This window comes from Sebastes fasciatus, chromosome 15 (assembly GCF_043250625.1).
Source record: "Sebastes fasciatus isolate fSebFas1 chromosome 15, fSebFas1.pri, whole genome shotgun sequence".
NCBI lineage: Eukaryota > Metazoa > Chordata > Actinopteri > Perciformes > Sebastidae > Sebastes > Sebastes fasciatus.
This window is the reverse complement of record NC_133809.1, coordinates 31,447,604-31,469,235: the sequence shown is the minus strand read 5'-3', so window position 1 is coordinate 31,469,235 and position 21,632 is coordinate 31,447,604. Positions and strand designations below refer to the sequence as shown.

The 21,632-nt window shown below is 40.7% G+C and overlaps 2 protein-coding genes across 3 annotated transcripts; one reads left to right on the top strand and one right to left on the bottom strand.

Moving 5' to 3' along the window:
- The first annotated feature begins 4,994 nt into the window (after nucleotides 1–4,994).
- pth2 (parathyroid hormone 2) lies at nucleotides 4,995–9,662 on the top strand. Its single transcript, XM_074660678.1, has 4 exons — nucleotides 4,995–5,170; nucleotides 6,192–6,296; nucleotides 6,466–6,645; nucleotides 8,534–9,662. The coding sequence occupies exons 2-4, from the start codon at nucleotides 6,193–6,195 to the stop codon at nucleotides 8,706–8,708; spliced, it is 459 nt and encodes a 152-aa protein (XP_074516779.1). The 5' UTR covers nucleotides 4,995–5,170; nucleotide 6,192; the 3' UTR covers nucleotides 8,709–9,662.
- Nucleotides 9,663–10,008: 346 nt separating this feature from the next.
- On the bottom strand, nucleotides 10,009–21,222 carry tedc1 (tubulin epsilon and delta complex 1). Of its 2 annotated transcripts, XM_074660937.1 has the most exons (9): nucleotides 20,871–21,222; nucleotides 20,348–20,432; nucleotides 19,127–19,344; nucleotides 18,874–19,011; nucleotides 16,038–16,115; nucleotides 15,002–15,088; nucleotides 14,564–14,707; nucleotides 13,322–13,398; nucleotides 10,009–11,473 (listed from the first exon to the last, which is right to left on the bottom strand). In XM_074660937.1, exons 1-9 carry the CDS (start codon nucleotides 21,024–21,026, stop codon nucleotides 11,062–11,064), a joined length of 1,395 nt encoding a protein of 464 aa, XP_074517038.1. In that variant the 5' UTR covers nucleotides 21,027–21,222; the 3' UTR covers nucleotides 10,009–11,061. The 2 variants fall into 2 exon arrangements, with proteins under 2 accessions (XP_074517038.1, XP_074517039.1); XM_074660938.1 differs by lacking the exon at nucleotides 13,322–13,398 and having other exon boundaries at nucleotides 20,871–21,221.
- Between the last annotated feature and the right edge of the window lie 410 nt (nucleotides 21,223–21,632).

The window sequence follows — 21,632 nt, the reverse complement described above, 5'->3', positions numbered from 1 at the left end:
AGTCATAGTGTAGTATGTTGAAAAATGTAGTTCAAAAAAGTCATAGTTTAGCATTTTGAAATATTTCTTGTAAAAAAGTAATTTTATAGTATGTCGAAAAATGTTGTGAAAAAAGGTCATAGTATAATTTGTTGAAACATTTCCTGAAATAAAGTCATAGTATAGTATCTCGAAAAATATCATGAAAAAAGTCATAGTTTAATATGTCGAAAAATTTCATGAAAAAAAGTCATAGTATAATATGTCAAAAAATGTTATGAAAAAAGTCATATTACAGTATTTCGAAAAATGTCCTGTAAAAAAAGTCACAGTATAGTATCTCGAAAAATTTCATGAAAAAAAGTCATGATATAGTATGTCGAAAGATTTAGTGAAAAAAGTCATAGTATAGTATCTCGAAAGATTTAGTGAAAAAAAAGTCATAGTAACGTATGTTGAAAAATGTAGTGAAAAAAAGTCAGACACCAGTATGTCAAAAACAATTCCTGAAAAAAAGTCATAGTATAGCAGTATGTATAGGCTGCAAAGGATCTGGACTCATATCAATTTCTTAACAACTTATTCAGCATTTATTAATGTATTGCAAACATTTAGAACTGGATTATTACAATATAGATAAATATGGGCCAAAGGGATTTTTTCACAAACTGGCAAGCACAAGTTTGTTCTTATCAATGGCTGGCAAGTTATCCATAAAGCATTAATAAGTGACTTGTTAACCATTAATAAAGCCATTAGTTGGAGATTATGAGTGTGAACAAGTATAAAAAACAACCATAGGAATGTCTCTGAATGACCCCTGTGCACATTTTCCAGTGGGCTTTAGATGCATCAGTATGCTTCAAACAAAGTGCTTGGCAGATCAACAAAACTATGCGACCTGCCATTGGAAATGGGTCGATCCATTTGACAGCTTTTGGACCTTTCCGCGACCAACAATCCGACAATTACAGTATGTCCCTAACCACATTTTACTCAAAAGCTTCTCCTAACCTCAATGCCTTAATGCCTCAAGTGTCATCTACAAAATTCCTGGGAATTATTGTTGATGAGCGCTTAAGTTGGAGAGAACAGATTGACTGGGTTAGTAGAAAAATAAATAAATCTATTGGTATAATAAGAATGGTTAGTCATCTTGTCACCACAAACTGTCTCCTTACTCTTTATTATAGTCTAATTGATCCCTATCTTTCATATTGTAATATAGTTTGGGCGAGTACTTTTCCTACAAACCTTCATAAAATCTGAGTTCTCCAAAAATGTTTTGTGAGGATTGCCACCTGATCAGAGTCACACATCTCCTCTGCTCCTTTATTTTAGAAACTCCAGATTCTTACAATTTATGATATCAATATTTCTCAAATATGTGTTTTTATTTATAAGATACTTTCTGGTGGGAATATTCCTGAGCAGTTCAAGATCTATTTTAAAACAAATTCTCAGGTCCATTCTTACTCAACCCGTCAATCTCTAGATCTTCATCCTCCTGAATGTCTCACTAGTGGAGGTCAGTTATCGATAAGATTTAGGGGAACCAAATTATGGAGTAGCCTTTCACATCTATCAAAAAACTGTTCATCTGTCAAATGTTTCAAAAGTTGCTTAAAGGGTCATTTAATTTCTGTTTTGTAATTGCTTTTCTCCATGTTGTCCATGTATCTGTTTTATCTTTTTTATTTTTTCCCCACTCACTCATTGTTTGGTTACGATTGCCCAGAAGTCTTTATAGATATTTAAATCAATATCCTCCTCACAAACACTAACCATACACTACCACGCAACACACACACACACATACACAATTGTCTTTTTTATATATTTACTGTATTGTTATTGTTATTATATATATATTGTTCTAATTGTTTGTTATCAGTATTATGTAGTTATATTATTTCTTTATATTAATCTTGTCTCTAGGTGGAGGCTTCAGATAAGCCCAGTTGGGTTTTTGCCTTTTCCTGCACTGTCTATTATTCATTTATTTTTTAGTTATGTTGTGTAGTCTGAAATTGTGCAAAATAAATAAACAAACAAACAAACAAAAATAACAGTATTAGCGGTCCACGCTGACGTCAGGGCGGTCAACAAGCTTTAGTGTCAAAATGGTTCGAAAAAACAAACACAAAATCCCACGATTCACTCAAATTTCTCCAGAATTTGATCATCGGTTTAACGTCATTGCCAACTGATGAATACATAAACAGCTCAGTGACGATGGCACCGATGGGAGTTGTTTCTGATTAGAATATAGGTAGTGTGAGGTGACACTATGTTGTGTCTGAAGCTTGTTATCCTCTGTAAAATCAGTGTGTTGCAGAGCCATTGTTAGGGCCAGCTGCTTCCTGTCTGCAGGTCATTATTTCCAGCGAGGCCAATAATGAGGTACTTTAACGCTAACAAGCTTCCTGTGTGCCAACAAACTGCAGAATCTCCACCATTACACCTTTTGTCTTGTTTCCATTTCAGTAGGCATCCACACACAGGAAATGTTTCATGTTTCAAATACACGTGTGCGAATGGACACATCCGATTTTTTTAGCACTTCCTGTGAAGCTGATGTTTGGAGATGCCTTTAGTCTACAGATGTTTTACCCCTGGGTTGTCTTGGTGAGAATGAGATGACGAACATTGACATGATGGAACTGTTCATTGTTATTGTTGTGGCTACGAGATATAGATGCAATGAACACATTTTTAGGATGACCTTCAAGTCTATTTACATGTGCATTAGTTATTCTTTGTTATAAACCCCTCATCTTAGACACATCGTTAAGTCATAGGCTAATGACCTCGGGGCTTTTTCAGCAATCTAAATAGGTATGGTGTGCTCACTGGCTACTGTTCCTCACTTTGAAAAAACAACCAATCAGACCTTTGTTGGCGCAAGTAGGAATGGAGAAGTCCTGAAAAATTGCCAGGAAAATGGTAACATGCATTGATGAAGATAATATCATAGCCTCCGTGTCAACTGATTATGACTTTCTTGACTTGCAAAAATATGTTTTAAATGACAAACATCATATGTGTGATTCATGGCACAATTCAAACGGGATCCCAAAAACGTATTTGTCTCTTACCGTTGACTACCGTACATATTTTTTCCAAAATAAGGTCCCATGGGGTCCACCAGAAAGGGGCGGGACTCTGCCTTTCTATTTTAACAGCAAACTGATGCTAATCTGCATACAATGGCGCTGCCATTTTATCTTATATATTTTGCATCATACTGACACTGATACTGTTAAGTTAGCCTGTTCAATAGTCTATAAAATTGTCTGTTTGTTGAGTATAAATTGTATCTATTACAAGACTGCAGCAAGACTTTAAGGCTGGGTGCATTGCCAGCCGGGCGGCAGGCCAAGTTGAGGACAGAGGTGTGCTGACCCCTGGCATTGCAGACTGGTTCTATAGATGTGTAACTAGCAGTATCACTAGATGGAGATATAGGCCAGGGCTCTCTACACATGACACTGGGTTTGGAGTATAATGAAAATGAAATAATCCACAATGGTTGTTGGGGGGGGGGGGGGGGGGTCAAGGCAACTGAGCTGGAAGGCAAAGCTTTCTATTTACCTGTCGATCTACATTCCAATTAGGAAAGTCCATAATTAACCGTTTAACCGACATTAAGCATTTTAACCGATTAACGCTATCGGTTAAAACGGTTAAAAGAAATGTTAATAATGAACTGAAAAGCTGAGCTGCGCTGCTAACGTAGCACAAATACACACACTGTTTGTTGGACACTCGCATACTCGTATATACGGTAACAACAGCCAGAACCAGCTGCGCATTGAGAAAGTAGAGAAGAAGAAAAAGTGGATATTCATGTACTTCCCAAGCCAATAAAAGCATGCCCTATATATGGGTGTTTGGGTGTTAATTATTTTTTTTTTTTGGTAAATCATCTTCCCAGTATGAACACTTGAATAGTCCTTATTTAAATCATTAGGTCCTAACATTTATAAATGCGCCAGTAGCTGTATCCAGAGAGTTATTTCCCCAGACCAAGGCTGGACCGAGGGCTGGACCGAGGGCTGGGAGGCGGAGTTAAAGGAAACCCTAGTGGGCTTGCTCTATGGGACCAATGACTGCGGAAGATCGCTGGAAGATCTGGGTCATTTGGCTTCATGTGCCACTGAGCAACTCTCTCCCTGTCACCAATGCTGTATCCAGTTCTCTTTATACATCCATTGGCAGCAGACAGCTATTTTCAGTGACAAAGAACCAAAAACCAGCAGACAAACAGCAGACAGACACAGTTAGCGACTAGCTGGTGAACATATCGGAGTATTTAGCATAACCAGGGAATTTCCCTCAGGGGTTGGTGGAGATCAAAACAGAGCTAAAAGGAGGGTGAATATTAGGCACAATAATAAACACAAACATGACTCCAAATCAGTGCTGAAAATAGGCTACTGTATGCTAACAAGTTCACCATATCAGGTTAAAAGGTGATCATATATCAGTGTCAAGTCGGTTATTGCAGGTTGAATTTACTATTACTATATATTCACATGATTTTGTTTTGTCTTATCTGGAATATTCCATAATGGACACCACGTAAGATTATTTTTCCTAAATCCAAATTTTTTTCTGCGTGGACAAAGTGTGACAATCTTCGATAGAAACATGCAGTGTTTGGTTCACCTGCCACAGAGCATGAATGAACACACTGGCACATCATGCACACACGAGCACTATAATGATTTTCAGTAATAAGACGATGGGCTCGCCACAACAGCACCATGACTAAGAGTCTCTGAAACAGGACACTAACAAGCTAACAGCACTTCCACTAGGGCTGTCCCCTTGCACGCTAAACTCAAAGTTGGTTTGATCTGGTGAAAGGTGTGTATGCTTGCGTGTATGTGTGGGTGGGTTAGGGGGATGGGGGGTTAAAACACTCCAGTCCAGGGTATATAAGTATGTACGACAAGAAGCAGATACTTTTCAACCAGCGTAGACCTGCACACAGCCACTTACAGAAGTACCTGACTGCACATACAGTAGTCATTTCTGTCGCTGCGATTAGTTGTTCGCCCTGGAACATACCTTTGCTCGTGTGACGCCTGACTTTTAACCTGTGAAGTCCAGCCTGGAGAGGCTCCTTGTCGCTGGTACAAACTTTTAACAGACAGACAGACCAACACGTCCACCTGAGAAGCAGGTAAGAAATCAGCCAACTACCGGCCTACTAAAAACTTTAACAAATCCCAGAACCAGCACCTTTGCATGAAGCTAATTTTTACTTTAAGCTGCATGTTAGTCTATTATTTTTTTTTCCCCAAGCAGCTTAAGAATGCATTCATAGAAATTCTATTTGTTTTTGAAGAAGGAAAAAAATTGTGTCTCAATGATTGTGACTATAATTGACAGAATTTGGTTCAAACTGAGCATACACTAAACCTCAAAGAGAGGATTTTCAAAGATGTTGGGTTCTGTTACTGACTGTATTGGAGCTCTCTGAGCGCAGTGTTTAAACATTTAATATTATGTCTAATATTATTTAACATTTAATTCTAACTCATTCAAATATTTTCAAAAAACACAAATGTAAAAAAAAAAAAAAAACACTTATCGGCTGTGTGGAACATGCATACTCAGTCAGAAATGAGGCAGCATGCAGGGGCGTCGTCACGGTGCCGCAATCGTTTCTGGCTTATTTTAGGTCCCAAAATTCTCATGAAACCAGCAGCTCCCAAGTTGTCTGGTGGATTTCAGTAGATTTTTGTTCTCTATTGTCAACACCTTGGAGAGTGCTCCAAGTGGATTACATAGAAATTATGACATATTCTAAGCCTATTTTATTTTATTTCAAATTGACTGTATACTGAGCCTTAAAAACAAAGACACCAAACCCAAGGATGAGAATACATTATACCGAACCTTGTGGATGGTGGAACAAACCTAACAATCTGTTCTAATGTAAAGAATCCTAAATGTAAATGTAAATGTAAATAATAATAATGCAATAATATAATATAAAACTGCTTTATATCTATGGTAGCAATAAGGTAGCCTTGAAGTACGAGACATTTTTTTTATTGTAAAAAAACAACAACATACTGCTATTTATTAATGATGATGAAAATAGGTTTCTGTTTTATTGTTATGTTGTATTTTGTTGTTAATTATTTTGAAGATTATAAATACACAACTCAGTTAACATGTCATTTGTCTTTTTTTAGGATGCCTGAGCTGCCTGCTTTCCCCCGAATGTCTTTCCTGTTGCTTTGCATTCTGGGTATGACCTTGATGACGTCTGGCTTCCCTCAGCCTCGACTACCTCTCAGGTGGTTACTCACTAAATCTCATCATGGCAGCAGCAAAATATAACTATCAATGGTACAATGGTTAGGAGTACCAAAATAACAGACCACTGAACTAACGAGTCCCTCAGATACCTAACTTTATTTTGATGTTTCCCAAGGAATCATTAAGTTTCATATTATGTGATTCCAGAAGTGCTGATGATTCAGAGGAACCTAAACGAGATGACTGGGACGTGCTCTTCCCCTCCATCTCTCTCCGTGATTGGAGCATTCAAATGATGTCGGCGCCCAGCCTCAGAGCAGCAGCTGATAGCAAGGCAGGACTGATGAGGGAGGCGTGGCTGTTTGCCCCTGAGAGGGCCGAGGCCAGGTAACTGCATAGTAAGGGGAAAATGCTGTTGTTAAGTTATTCTCAAATGAAACTGACTATTTAACAGGGGTGCAAAATGGATGGAAGCAGCCTCAGCACTTTCTTACATCTAGTGACACTAACAGCGTGTTCCAATCCGCGTACTTCTGTACTTACACTTACTATTTTGAGTGCATAAGTGCGTTCACACTGAAGTATGGCAAAATGCAGTGCACTCGAAGTACCCGGATGTTGTACTCAAAACGGTCAAATCGTTGAGTGTGGAACGCTGGACACTTTCCACACTCAATTTCTCCATCTTGGCTACGTAGCAGAAGGGGCGGGACCACAACCACTATTCAAACATGTGAAAATGGTGGCAGATGATGCAGAAGCTTTTGCGGTGCTGAACAACGTACCTTATGGATGTCTAAGGGCTACGTAGATAACAGAATAAAACAATACCTAAACATACTGGTGCATTTTCAGCCAACAGGAGGACACATCGTAGGCGTAGGCAACGACGTTGGAAACGTAATTTCCACTTTGCTTTCATTTTCTGTGTATTCTTGATCAACAAAGCAGGCAGATATTTTGGCGGGTAGTGGACGGGTAAAACCTGAATGAGGCAGCAGTGCAACACAAAGGATGCCAGCTGCCGTAAAACCCCGAAGAAGAAGAAGATATTTTGGCGGGTAGCGAGCCGCGGTGAAAAGTTGCGATCGTCATTCCCGGTCAGTGCGCCGCAGAGTATTCAATTTGAGACGATCCTACCCCGCTGAAATTCACGAACTACTTAAGTAAGTACAGAGTGCACACAGTGCACTACATTGAAGTGTACTTCCGGAAGTACGTGGATTGGAACACACTGTAATATGTTGTAACATGTCCCTAACTGACCTATGCAATATCAAACTCTTTATGTGTGGGTTTGGCAGCACGTTTAGCTGTTTATCCCTGTCACTTCCTTGTTTGTGCCCACATATGTTACAAGACCTAACTCGGATTTCATATCCTTAAACTTAGTTAATATTTCACTTAATGGGCCGGTTGAGTCGAGGGTTAGATGAGAAGATTGATACCACTCGTCCAGTCTAATTATGAAGCGAGAGCCAGATTACGAATCCTACTATAGCCGCGCTACTCTGCCTCTGATTGGCTTGCCCTGATATTTTTACTCTAACTCTAACCAATCTCACTCATGCCTAAACCTAACCAACTAAGGCAAGGAGTACTAGCCAATCAGAGGCAGAGTATGGCGGGTCACGCCTCCACCATAGCAGGATTGGTAATTTAGCAGCTTGGAGACGGTTAGTTTAGCGCAAAGACTAGAAACAGGGTTATTAGAAACACCTAACCTAGCTCTGTCCAAAGGTAACAATCCACAACATTTGCTATGAAGTTAAGTAATGAACATGTTATATATTGTTTAATCTGTTCAAAAACCAAAGTGTGAATAACACAGGGAGTTATGTGTCACTATTTCTTGGCAGGGGTGGATTTTGTTACCTTTGGACAGAGGGAGAACGGGCTTGCCGTTCCCCCGTTTTCCCGTCTAAGCTAGGCTAACTGGCTGCTGGCCGTAGCTTCATATTTAACTAGTGGTATTGATCCTCTCATCTATCTCGGAAAGAGAGCAAATACAGTGTATTTCTCAAAATGTCAAACTATTCCTTTTAAGGGGTCTTAGAGGAAATGTGGGGCTTTATGGTGCTATTGGGAGCTATACCAAAATCAAGCAGTGAATCTTAAAGTAAAGACTGCATTTCATGACTTTCAAGTGTCATGAGTTGTCAACTCAAGTTCAAATGAAAAAACTAAACTAAACATCAGTAGTAGTGTTAGAGACTGTGGTATCTGGATTGTTTTCTCGTCACTGATCTCGAGCTCTTGGTCTGTGTGTCTCTAGCGTGGAAAGGTCGTGGCCTGCTGAATGGGCGCCTCAGGGTGCCGGCACGGTGAAGAGGAACATGGTGGTGGCTGATGATGCTGCCTTCAGAGAGAAGAGTAAACTCCTCACCTCCATGGAGAGACAGAAGTGGCTCAACTCCTACATGCAGAAACTACTGGTGGTTAATTCTTAATGATAGTTTAGTCTTTACAGCCCTTTACTCAGAAAATCAAACCACCTCTCTGCGCCCTGCGCTGGCAGAAAGCTTTTAAAGGGATACCCCAAGTCTCTGGGTTATTGCTCAGTCCGCCAACTTATGAAATGACAAGATATCGTAGACATCAAAAGTCATCAACACTTGCTGTATTAGTGGTGCTCAAGTGTAGCATCTCAAAATTATATTCCCATTTTTTTGAGCACTTTCACTATAATTTGGTGTTATTTAATTTGATGAATAAATAAAGATGCAAATTATGTTTTCAACGACTGTGGCTTGTGTTTGACTTCATACAGTAGTACTGCTGTAATGACAGCTGAAATTAATAGTATTGTTATTCTAATAAACAAAAAAAGCAATTTAACTGCAGTCAAAAGCAGGATGTAAGTGTTTGTATTGGTTATATAAATGGCAGTAAAGGTCCGTTAACACATTGTAGAGACATATTTAGCTTTCAAATAAACGTACAAAATATTAAATTAGTAGTTCAACATATTGGGAGATACATTTGTTTGCTTTCTTTCTGAGAGTGAGATGAGGAGATTGATACTAATCTGAGTGTTATGTACTGATCTGGAGTCAGGATGCGGTTAGCCTAGCTTAGCATTAGTCTTGAAAAAGGCGGAAAGAGCACTGTCTAAAGTTAAAAAACCTGTCTACCAACACCCTCAAAGCGCTATAGCTAGCTATAGTAGAGCTCGGCAGGTGGATACGCAGGACATCACATTCTTTTTAAAAAACACACTCATTTTTACATTTCTGTTTGTGTATGGATTAAACAAAGGAGATACATGTTAATTAGTGAGATGTTTAGGGTTTTATAGGTTTTTTGTTCACTTTGGTCGGAGCCAGGCTAGCTGTTATGCTAAGCTAGGCCAACCGTGTGACTCCAATGCCGTACTTATATTTCCCAAAATATCTTACACAATCCAGTTCTTAAGAGGTGTGTGTTGTAATCCAAGTTTGTCCTTGCTTTGTTGACATCGCCGGGCCGGACGTGCATGCTTTTAGTACAACTTTGTGCATGTGAGCTTGCCCAACTGGCTAGCTCACGACCACCGCTCTCATACTGCGGTTACAGCTGATAACGCCGTGATAAGCGTGTCACACACCCCCCAGTTCCCCCCCAGGTTAACACTGTTAGCTCTGTCAGCACTGTTGCCGTTTTCACGCTTAGCGCTATTAGCACCGTTAGCTACAAGTCGCCAGCTCAGCCGTGGCCATGTTGAGAGCCGTGCGGAGGCAATAGAAATGCTCCCAATCTCGCATTTAGCACCTTTAAACACTCGTACACATTCTGAGGACACAGGGATTTTATTAATCTCATATCTCATTAATCTACAATGACTGTGACTGCTGATCTTGTTAATTGTGGTTGTAATGTTTGTGATGTAGGAACTTCATTTTATTCTGTTAGATTTGTCAGTGCCCGATCCGTCCAAGCTGCCCGATCCGTTCTGCGCATAACCAGTGATCCCCACAGGCGCGTCTACGTGACCGGTTTCTTGAGAGAGCTCCAGCCAAGCCAGTTTGTGGAGCTTCTCTGTGGAACTTCTCTGTGGAGCCATCAATTTTCGTAAAACTGCCCAATATTCAAAATCTACACAGATTTCTCGCCTCAAAAATTCTCAGAAGTGAATTTAATAATGAACTAGCATACAACGTTTATAAAAAAAACCATCCCTGTGTTCTGAGCGGGTCGCCTAGCCAGAGCTGCCGTGGCTGAGTTGCCTCCTCAGCCACGGCAGCTCTGAAGCTCTGGTTAGCATCATAGCTAGGCTACCTACTGTTAGCGGTTAAAAGCCAGTAGCCAATCAGAGGCAGAGTAGGGGCAGGTCTTCCCGCAAGGCATACTGGGTAGGCGCGCCCGTACATGAGCAGAACGGATCGAGCAGCCAAGATGGATCGGGCACTGACAAAATTCATTGTAAGTAATTTTGAATTTGATAACCGTCTAAAATATATATACTGTATTGTTTGATTTGTAAAAAATTGAGGACAGCCTGCATAGAATAGGAATTATGTATTAACTTTTATTATTAATTATGTTTAATTTTGTTCTTATTTGTCCTGTTTCTCTTCAGTTTGTAACTGTTTAAAAAATGACATATGAAGGTTATTATCATTTTCAGCGACAACAAACTAAAGTTGTTGGAAGCTTATTTTCTTGTGAAAGAACACTTTTCCATCCAAACGTTAAGTGAATCGTTGGCAAAAATTAAAAAAATTAAAATCAATATTGTGTTTATTTCTGAATTAATAAAATAGCGGTTCAAGGAATAAAAAAAAGTCTATGGTGGTATCAACACCAGTTCTTCCAGCCTGCCAATCATCTCCTGCAGCTGCATCCTATTGGCCAGTCTCTGAATGCCCCTCCTCTCCAGCAGCAGAGCCTCTGTCTGGAGAAGCAGCCGCGCAGCCTGAGATGCCGGGAGCTCGTCCGGAGTCTCGTCCCCGCCGCGGGGCCCCCCTGCTGGGTGGCTGCTGTGTCTGACTGGCCTCTCAGTCTGGAGCCTGGCTCTGTAGACCTGGAGGAGGGAGGGCAGGCAGGGTAGAGAAGAGAGAAGAGGAGGGAGGCAAGATGTGTCCGATCCACCCTGCAACCTCTCTTCTTCTTCTTCTTCTTCTTCTTCTTCTTCTTCTTCTTCTTCTCCTTCTTCTCCTTCTTCTCCTTCTCCTCCTCCTCCTCCTCCTCCTCCTCGTCTGTCCTCAGCATCTCCTCTGCCTCTCCTCTGTCCTTTCTGGGGGACGAGATGAAAGGAGCACACAAATATAATTACAACTAAGAATAATAATACGGTCAATGTATTATAGTACAAAATGTAATGTTCATATGAAGCTTTCTGTCATCATACTGCCATATTTTCTTATTTGTATGTTACTATGGAGGCAGAAGTAGTTTAAGAGGGTGCTGTGCATCAAACCTCAATACTGCTACTGTATATCTTGGCAGAGAACACGGGACATGAACGAACAGCTGACTGTAAAGTGAAAGTGAAACTTTCAAAATGCACGGGACAGGAACAGCAGTAACTCTATTGCAACATTTTGTGTTTTAACATCAATGGCGCTTTCGTAACTATTTAAAGTTCCCATATTGTAAAGAGTGCGATTTTCATGTCTTTTGTATTATATAGCAGGTTTAAGTGCCATGTAAATACTGTTAAACTATCAAAACGCTCAATATACAAAAAAATACACACAGCCCATATTTAGAAATTGTGCGTTTGAAACAAGCCGATAGGATTTCTGTCCATTTGTGATGTCACAAATGTACAATATATAGACCATTACACAGCTTTAAACATAAACATTCTAAATGTGTCCCAGTTTATTTCCTGTTGCAGTGTATGTGAATGACATCAGCTGACAGGAAGTAAACACGGACCCAAACTGTTGCCTGGCAACGCAATTCTGTTGAAATGCACTAAAACGGAGCGTTTCAGACAGAGGGTAAATACAGGTATATTCAAGCAGACAGTATGAGGAAAATAAAGTTTTTTTGTTTTTTTTAACATTACAGCATGTAAACATGTTCTAGTAGAAACACAAAATACAAGTAAGAACCTGAAAATGAGAACAATATGGGACCTTTAATTGTCTAGAACTTACAGCATATCATTCAAAAGAACTTGTTTTTGAATAGTCAAAAGTCACTATCAAATCTGTGCATACTTCATGAATGTGTGTGTAAGTGTGTGCTCTGTCAATAAATAGAAGTTTAAAGAGGTATAGTTCAACATTTTGATAAGTACATTAATTTGCTTTCTTTGCAAGAGTGAGATGAGACTTGATACCGCTCTCATGTCGATGTGTTACGGGTGTGGTTAGCCTAGCTTAGCACAAAGACTGGAAGCAGAGGGAAACAGCTAGCATGGCTCTGTATCAACACCTCTTTGGCTAAGGATCTGCAAAGACGAGATCTGGAGCTCATGGTTATTGTAAGAGCTTTCAATAAGGTCAGCATTAAGGAGCCGCAGGCCGATCCATGATTTGCATTCACATACTGTAATGACGTCATCACATACTCAAGATTGTCAGTGTGAATAGCAGTCTTATGTTCTGCAATGCTCAGTTTTAGAGCTCATTTAGTTTGACATACACCCGACCACAGGGACATTTCAGTATATCGATAACGTGAGTGATACTACAGTTAATAAACAACTGGATCTTTTTCCTTGTGAATGGGTGCACAAACTCCTTTGCATCAGTGGAGTTAGAACAGTGAGCCTACAGCACCCTCACCGATAAAAGCCAGCACAGAGGGAGATGGTATTGAAGTGGACAACAGAGGTTTGGACAGATATGAAGGGAAGAGACGGTCTTTTAAGTTACATGCTCGTCTGAATGAAGTTAATGGGGGTTAGGAAAATATATCCCTCAAAAGGAGAAACGCTTTTAGGACGTGCCAGTGTCATCCTTTACTTGCCAAAAAGCTATTTTTAAGCCTTAAAAAAGCTGTGTGTTTTTTCAAGTGAGAAATTAACCTCTTAGATTTTCAATATGTGATCAGTTTAACCAAAAAAACGTGGAAGTTTCCGCTGACATTTTCGGAGCTGCGAGGAGCTGCTGGCTGTGTGAGAGCGTACAAATACGGTGACCAGACGTCCCGGTTTGTCCGTGACTGCCCGGTTTGGAGCTGGGTGTCCCGATTCCCAACAGATATCTGTAAAACATTCAATTGTCCCGGTTTTCACCACGAATAAAATACTGATAACAATATTATACCTACATATACGTTTATCATGTTCCACTCATTAATTAATTTGTGTAAGTAGTAGTGAATGCGATAAGTCATGATTGTCACAGCCTATAATGCCCCAGCCCCCCTATAATAATACCTTCTTTCTAATCCCACTCCGTGCTCAAATGCGCCACGTTAGCCATCCTGATAAAAACGCCTATGGTGCATGCATATTAGCACGTTCGCACGCATTAACATGAGCGTGCGGTACACTTAAGGGTCCCGGTTTGGGGGTTTGAAAATATGGTCACCCTACTCTAGTGTGGCCCTTAGTCTACCCGGCACCCGGCTTCCATCTGGCAGTGAGAGTTTACAGAAACACTGTGGACACCACATCGTGCTGTTGTCTGCTGACCGGCGGGTCTACTGATATGCTTCCCTACTTTTGTAGCTCCTCATAGCGGAACCATCTAAACCATGAGAAACTACAAATGCCCTCATATGTGTTTTCAGGCCATTTTCATATGTCGTCCTCCCAGTCAATGATGGCTGATGGATGTGATATTGTAAAACCATCCAACGGTAAATCTGATCGCCGCAGTGTAGCTGAATACATAATCATATGTTTAATAGCATTAATGGAGCTAAACCGGAAGACCTAGTACAGCTGCATTCCAACCGGAAGTGAAAAAATGGGTGTGGAAGCATTAGGTGAATAGGGAATGTCTATCTGGGCTCACTGCTCTCCGATAGGCTGAATCTATATTTGTAAGGAAGTATCCCCTGGCCTTGAAGTATTCCTTTAGTTTAATAGCTTTGGATTGGAGATCATCGTCCTCACTACAGTTTGGGCATAGCCTGAGAAATAGTCCTTTAAAGATGTTTTCTTGAGTGATTACTGTCTGCTCTGGGCTGAGGAGTGTGTTTCTGCTGATTTCTATAGCCAGAGATGCTGAAGGGCACAGAAGTGATGAATGGATGGATAAACTGTTGCTTTTCAACAAATTGTTCCAGAACTTAACTCTCCTGAAAAATCACATATTGTGATTTTTCATTCAACTGCATTTCTCCAAAACGATCATCAGAACCATCAGGCAATGACCTCTGTAGGAATTAACAACTCGTGTGTATACTGTATGTTGCACACCTGTACTGTAGGCAGACACAATAGCATGTCCTCCAATTTGTCTAGCCCCTGGTTTCCGTGGTGACACACTCTGGCCCTCCCATTGGGTGCATGTGTAGGCTTCGTGACGACAGGATCTGTCAGATGGCAATCCGCCACACTGTCCTACACGTACATACACACAGACACACACAGACACACATGCTTTGCGTCACATTTCCTGGCTGCTGCCATCTTGGAGGACACTGAGAGGAGAATTTAGCTCATCTGTTGGCTGGTAATAATAATACTAAAACGAAAAAAATATATATCAGTGTCCAAATCCAGTCACACATACTCTTTCATATGAATTTGCACATTAACAATTTGACATAATTTCTTTATGACAGGAAACTATAAGCCACATCAAGAAATTTGCAACTATTTTTTTTTCAAAAACTGTCTAACTGTCTAACTCACCATCCAGGTCCAGAAGACTTCCTCCACCTGTTTCCAGTTCAGATATGCCTCTAGGAGGTCACAGAGCCGCTGCATACAAACACAGTCCTACACACACACACACTTCACGTTATAGTTTTAAACACACCCCAAAGCATACTGTGTTAACACAGAATGAAGATGTACACTGTAACACTGCATTTTACAAGATTAAAGGGGACATATCGTGCTCGTTTTCAGGTTCATGTTTGTATTTTGTGTTTCTACTAGAACATGTTTACATGCGTTAATGTTAAAAAAACACATTATTTTTCTCATACTGTCTGTCTGAATACATCTGTATTCACTGTCTGAGACACTTGTTTTAGTGCATTTCAACAGAATTGCGTTGCTTGGAAACAGTTTGGGTCCATGTTTACATCCTGTCAGCTGATGTCATTCACATACACTGCAACAGGAAATAAACTGGGACACATTTAGTATGTTTACGTTTAAAACTGGGAAATTGTCTAAATATTGTATATTTGTGACATCACAAATGGACAGAAATCCTAACGGCTTGTTTCAAACGCACAGTTTCCGAATACGGGCTGTGTGTATTTCTCCACGGATTGATTGTTTTGATACTTTCATAGTATTTATATGTCACTTAAACCTGCTTTATAATATAAAAGACATGAAAATCTCACTTTTTACAATATGGGACCTTTAAGAAATTAGGCAAAACAACAGACTAGCTAAGTAAGCTATTGAGCCCAACTTCACTGTCATGATATTGCTACACACTGCTATTCTTTTCACATACAGTAGAACCAGTTTCCAAAACGATTACAGCCGAAACCTCGGTAACAAAGTGTCAAATAAACAGTAAAGAACGTGATACACCAACATTTAATTTTCTTGGCTTTTACAAAACCAAAATGATTTTGTGGCCAGGAAGTAAGATTGATAATGTTTCACATTTTGTTGTAAACAGACAGGAAATTGTTTTGTTATCTAACTCTAAGCAGAGCATATTATTGGTAATTCATATTAATAACAGCAGACACACTCTTACCTTCCTTAGCGCTGTTGAGCTTTGATCCGTGGAGGAGGAGGAGGAGGATACAGAGGAGGGAAGGCTGGCAAAGAAAACCTGAGAAAAATATTTATTTCATGGTTAGACTTGAATTTAACTTATTCCAATAAATATTTCAGCTACTTAAAGGTGCAGTGTGTAGGATTTGGCAGTATCTAGTGGTGAGGTTGCGTGTGTACAAGCGTGTAGGAGAGCTACGGTGGACGACGCGAAAACATGAATGTCTCTCTCTAGATCAGGGGTCTGCAACCTGCAGCTCCCGAGCCGCATGCTGCTCTTTAGCCCCTCTCCTGTGGCTCGCTGTGGCTTTGACAAAAAACTATATAGAAATGAATAATGGTTATTTTTTAACATTTTCACTTTGATTAATCATTTTTGTAGGCCTAAAGTGATTCTTACATTCTCCAATTGCAAAAATGTGTAGCCTATACTAGATGCACCGATACCAATGGGCTGATACCCAAAGCCCAGCTATCGCTATTGGTATCGGGACTGAAAAAGTGGGATCGGTGCATCCCTAGCCTTTACACTGAATAATAAAAATAAGTTTTAAAATTTCAGTAAACTAAACTGTGTGTCACAGCCTACGTACATCTATGGCCCGGCACTTAACCTCTAATTTTGCCGATCCTCAATAGTGTTGTCTAGTCTTGAGTTTCCCTTGCTACAGTAGGTTTACAAATCTAAAAGAAAGAAAATTCTCAGAGGAAAATGGAGAATTTAATAGTGCGTGAACAGATTGGTTTGCTTTCTGCGGCGAAAAATTTGCAAACAACAAAAAAAGTAATTGAAAGACATTTTCCAGAACAAACACACTAGAAGCTCCTGCTGAACAGAGCTTCCAGACAAATCTCCTCAAGACCATTCTTCAGTGTCCTGCCTCTCGTTGGCACCTGTGTCCTCTCTGCATTAGACTCAATAGGTGGTGCTACCTTCATTATAAGGCTCAAATACGTTTTGCGACTCCAGACAGATTTTTTTATTTATTTTTTGGACAAAAATGTCTCTTTTGATGGTAAAGGTTGCTGACCCCTGCTCTAGAGTCAGTGTTTGGTTTGTCCGTTCTGGGCTACTGTAGAAACATGTCGGCCGGCTCTGTGAAGAAGACCCGCTCCCTATATGGATAGAAACGGCTCATTCTAAGTTTACAAAAACACAACGAATCTTAAAGAGAATATTCTTATTAATATTATATTCCATTTCTGCCAATAGATCCCCCTAAATGCCACACACTGTTCCTTTAAATTGAGTATTTTTATAAAATGTTTTGATACTATGCAGAAAAATACTTAAGGCCCTGACACATCAAGCCGACAGTCAGCCAGTTTGGGGCCGTCAGTGAGCGTCTGTCAGCCTAGTTTTTGCAGTGTGTCCCGCATCGCTGGCTCTAGTCTGCCCGTGTCAGAGGCTTTTTGGCCGATTCAGCATGTTGAATCCATGAATGTAGAAAGAGAACTGGATAAAGCGTTGGAGGAGGCTCCCGTTCATTCCTATGAGAGTGTCTCAGTGGCGCATGAAGCCAAAATGGCTCGACTGACAAGTGATAAAGTACTCGGATCATCCGGTGATCTTCCGCATCCATTGGGCCCAGAGAGCAGGCGCAGTAGCGTTTCCTTTAACTCCGCCTCCCAGCCCTCAGTCCAGCCGAGCAGAGAAATCACTCTGATTGGCTGTTCGGCTTAAACGAATCAGTGCACAAGAAGAGAAACGGAAGTGAGGAAAGCAAGCCAACGAGTAAAGTCACACAGAAGGCTCTTCTCATGTTTCATCTTCATCTCATCTGATCATTCCAACACACAGATATGTTCACAACGACTTGAACATCTGGAATGAAGCTAAGTCATGAATGAAAGCCTTGTCACAACAGGGACGTTTTTTTTGTGCGATTAATTCGCACTGCAGTATATATTTTCAAACTGTTGGTTTTCTCATGAATACTTTCACAAAGAATGTGAATATTACGCGTCGAAAAAGCGGCATAATTTTTTTTTAAAGAACTTTTGCACCGTGAATAAAGGCATCAACCAATCACGTTGTGTGGAACGGGTTGAGTTGGGCCTATATTTTTGAAACAACAACACGAAGGCTCCGTAGTCAGAACCAAGACGACAGAGTTTATTACTCCGTTCAACCCTGACAAAGAGAGCAAAGACCAGATCCAGTCCTTCAGTTCTTACATTTCACAATAGAAGCCCTAGACATATACTGTAATATGGCAGGCAAGTATTTTACATTTTCATGTTGTTTATTTGTCACGCCCCCGGTGTCCAAAGGCCTCGGGAGTGGTGTGAAAATGGTCGGCAAATTCTGCTCATTTCATGTACGTATCATAACAACGGCTTGTATATCCGCCATCCTCAGTCTTTCTCACACATCTTTTTGAATGATGAATACAGACTACCGCCACCTGCTGGTGCGGAGAGTTATTTCATCTCACGCAGGTGCAGAGCGTACGTGGTAGTGTGGCTGTCGGCTGTAGTCTTTGCGGTGGGTTCGAGTGCGACGTGAGGCGTCGGCCTTCATCACCGTTAGTTCTTTGTTGTTGGTTTGGTGTGTCTGGGCCTTTAACAGTAGCCAATAGGATTAAACGGTGAGTGTGCATTAATGTGCCTATTCTGTCTTTTGGGATGTTGATGCACTATTGAGGAGAAAAGGTCTTGTGTACTTTTGTACTTTTGCTACGGTTTGAGATGGAGAATTCTGTCATTTGCAGTCATCTTGCACATATACACTCCAAAATGTCTAATTTGTTGAACTGGCAACAAATACAGAATGGCAGCATGTGGAAAAGTTGTAAAAGAGGGGATGTTCTCACAGCATGGAGCAGGCGAGTTCGCTCTTCTTGCATGGACAGCAGGTTCCGCCCCTGGTGTCTCAGACAACCAATGAGCCACTGAGGTCTCCTCAGAGATGCTGAGTCTAACTGGAGCTCATTGGAAAACTGATTGTTCACCTAACAGAGAGAGATAAATAGATTGAAGATATACAATTCAACAAATACATACAATATATACCAATATAGAATGAGGTTTACCAGTATAATGTGGTGGTATGCCAGTGGTACTTACAGGTGTGGGTGTGAGTAGTGTTTTGTCCAGTTGCTGTACTCGCTGTGTCAGCAGTTTCTCCAGTTGTCCTGTAGCGAGCAGCCAGCCCAACGCCAGGAGGAGGTCTCTGCTGGAGAATCTCCCGCCCTCCCCTCCTTCTCCCCCCCTTCCATACATCCAGTCAGCATGGTAGCCTGTCTGCCAGAGGCCTGCAGTTACCAGCTTCCTGTACTCTGTGGCTATACACAGACAGAGAAAACACATTCAAGTCCACATAACGACTTTCATCCCTTCAAGAAATGTCAGTCAGTTTGGTCCAGTTATGTGCAATGAGCCGCACAGCCTTATATACGCTATTGTTATGTATAAAGGCAAAGAATTGTTAGGTTATTTTTTTTATTTATACGTGTATTGTCTAGGGCTGTCGAATTCAACGCGATAATAACGCAAATTTGTTTTAACGCCACTAATTTCTTTAACTCATTAACGCAACTTGCGATTTTTGGGTGGTACCAGGCTCAGTTTTAAAGCTAGAAGATGAAGATACTGACATCATATGAAGCCAGAAAACCTAAAGAACCCATTGATACCAACCATGACATACTGGTTGGTACCTTACATACATTTGGCGAGGAAAAACGGTCATGTCCATTTCCAAAGGGGTCCCTTGACCTCTGACCTCCAGATCAGTGAATGTAAATGGGTTCTATGGGTACCCACGAGTCTCCCCTTTACAGACATGCCCACTTTATGATAATCACATGCAGTTTGGGGCAAGTCATAGTCAAGTCAGCACACTGACACACTGACAGCTGTTGTTGCCTGTTGGGCTGCAGTTTGCCATGTTATGATTGGAGCATATTGTTTTATGCTAAATGCAGTACCTGTGAGGGTTTCTGGATCAATATCTGTCATTGATTTGTGTTGTTAATTGATTTCCAATAATAAATATATACATACATTTGCATAAAGTAGCATATTTACCCACTCCCATGTTGATAAGAATATTAAATACTTGACAAATCTCCCTTTAAGGTACATTTTGAACAGAAAAAAAATGTGCGGTTAATCATGATAAACTATTTGAATGGATTGCCAGCCCTAGTATTGTCTAATGGGATGTTTTCAAATCATGGAAAAAAGCATCTAGGTGGACTAGTAATCAGTAAAGTCTTAGTCCTGGACAAATAGCGTTAAAATCCATGAACAGATCTAGAAGAACAAACAACCAATGTGACTTACCTCCTCCTAGCTGTGCACTAGCTTCACAGGAAACAATGCTCGCTGTCTGAAGGATATTGGCGAGGAGCTGCCAAAACTGATCCTCCTGGGAAACAACAGCAAGCAGAAAGATGTCTGGTTAGAATACCAATAAGAACACAGTACACTCACTGTCTATTAGGGAGAGCCCTGCCACCCAAAACACAACCCAGAACCCAGGCCTTTTCTCTTTAACATGACACACTGTGGATTTTATTGCCACTTATTATCACATTGTCTGCTCCTGCAGTGATCCAAATGAGATCAATAGAAATCATTCAAATCATCATTCATTTGACCAGAAAACCATATACCACTATGTAACTGTTTGGCTATTATGTAGCAGGAAATCATCATTAAATAAAAACACTTCTATATAGTTTGATGTCCTCATATGTAAAGCGATCATATGGTTTGTATGTAAAGTCAAGTAAACAACTAGTAACTAAAGCTGTCAAGCAGTAACATCCCAGCCTGCCCTGACAGGAACAACACATGAACCTACCACCTCGGCTCCACCACCGAATTTAGCCCGTCTGAAGTCCTCCGGTGCGGGGACAGAGTCCAGGCCGGTGGCCGCTAGCAGTCTGCAGAGAGCTCCGATCACCTGCTTCACCTGCTTCACCTGCTTCACCTGCTTCACCTCCACACCGCGCTGCATCACAGCCACCACACACTACACACACACACACATAGAGCCAGAGCTCTGTCCACTCCGCTGTCCCGCTGGAAGTCCTCTAGGGACTATTTGAAAGACATTTTAATGACATCTCTACCGCTATGAAGCTTTGAGCTGTTGAGATTTCGCGGCCAAGACAACAACTTCCGGGTACGAGCTGTTGCCAGGGAAGCGAATGGAAGAACTTGTGATTGACATCTCCGTTGGCCAATTAGAAACGTGATTCTGAGAGAGGTAGGTTGGACTTACGTTTCATTGGTGCGCTATCAGTTTCTCCAACTTTGAAGTGTGTTTATGGAAGTTACATTTAATCTATGTCTTTTTTTTGTTAAATTAAAAAAATGACATTGTTTTAAATTGTTGTCTTGTGTGTGATTCCCCCACTGAAACTGTTGTCCCTCTGTTCTGCAAAATGTACACACACCCATAAACTGTGGCAAGATATCTGTAGGTTTATCTTGGAAGATATGATCTGTGACTTTGAACTTCTACTGGTCTAAATGTATTTCAAGGTTCAACACAATATATGAAAAAGAGTATTTTCTAATCAATCTCATTATCATTGTCGCAAAGTCTTACATTCATAAA

Coding starts and splice junctions, on each gene's coding strand:
- pth2 (XM_074660678.1), top strand. CDS start 6,193: ATGCCTGAGCTGCCTGCTTTCCCCCGAATGTCTTTCCTGTTGCTTTGC. Junction 6,297..6,465: donor CAGCCTCGACTACCTCTCAG/GTGGTTACTCAC, acceptor ATGTGATTCCAG/AAGTGCTGATGATTCAGAGG. Junction 6,646..8,533: donor CCTGAGAGGGCCGAGGCCAG/GTAACTGCATAG, acceptor GTGTGTCTCTAG/CGTGGAAAGGTCGTGGCCTG.
- tedc1 (XM_074660937.1), bottom strand. CDS start 21,026: ATGCAGCGCGGTGTGGAGGTGAAGCAGGTGAAGCAGGTGAAGCAGGTG. Junction 19,012..19,126: donor CACTACTCACACCCACACCT/GTAAGTACCACT, acceptor TCTCTCTGTTAG/GTGAACAATCAGTTTTCCAA. Junction 13,399..14,563: donor TGTGTCTGCCTACAGTACAG/GTGTGCAACATA, acceptor AATGTTTTACAG/ATATCTGTTGGGAATCGGGA.